Below are 313 nucleotides of genomic sequence, written 5' to 3'. Positions count from 1 at the left end.
GTCTAAAGCAGGCACCGGAACTTCCTCTCCCTTCTACCCTAGCCTCGCCTCCTTACCTGCGCTCCGGCGTAAACACGAAATCGTCAATAGCGATGTCGCCGAGAACCTTTTCACCCACACGCCCCTCGATGATTAACTGGAATTCCTCTCCCACGGAACTTGCTTCTACCATGAAAGAGACCTTCCGCCACACGTTGCCTTGCGAGCCGGTCATGTTCATAAGCAGGTTTGTTGCCGAAGAAGCGTCCCTGCGAGCGTCGTAAGGGGTGCGGGAATTAATGTGTGATGAGGTGGCTAATTGGGGTTTAGGGTA

At 54.0% G+C, this 313-nt stretch overlaps 1 protein-coding gene across 1 annotated transcript in view; it reads right to left on the bottom strand.

Annotated features, from left to right (window-relative positions):
* LOC119592422 (MAM and LDL-receptor class A domain-containing protein 2-like) overlaps nt 1-313 on the bottom strand; it is a gene marked incomplete in the record, with an annotated part of 30,439 nt that overhangs the window by 13,258 nt on the left and 16,868 nt on the right. The window contains 1 exon segment of the mRNA XM_037941244.1: nt 57-248. Within this exon segment, the coding sequence (XP_037797172.1) occupies nt 57-248 (192 nt within the window).

The sequence above is a fragment of the Penaeus monodon genome, chromosome 30 (assembly GCF_015228065.2).
Source record: "Penaeus monodon isolate SGIC_2016 chromosome 30, NSTDA_Pmon_1, whole genome shotgun sequence".
Taxonomy (NCBI): domain Eukaryota; kingdom Metazoa; phylum Arthropoda; class Malacostraca; order Decapoda; family Penaeidae; genus Penaeus; species Penaeus monodon.
Note: the sequence above shows the minus strand (reverse complement) of the source record. Positions and strands in the feature narration are given on the sequence as shown.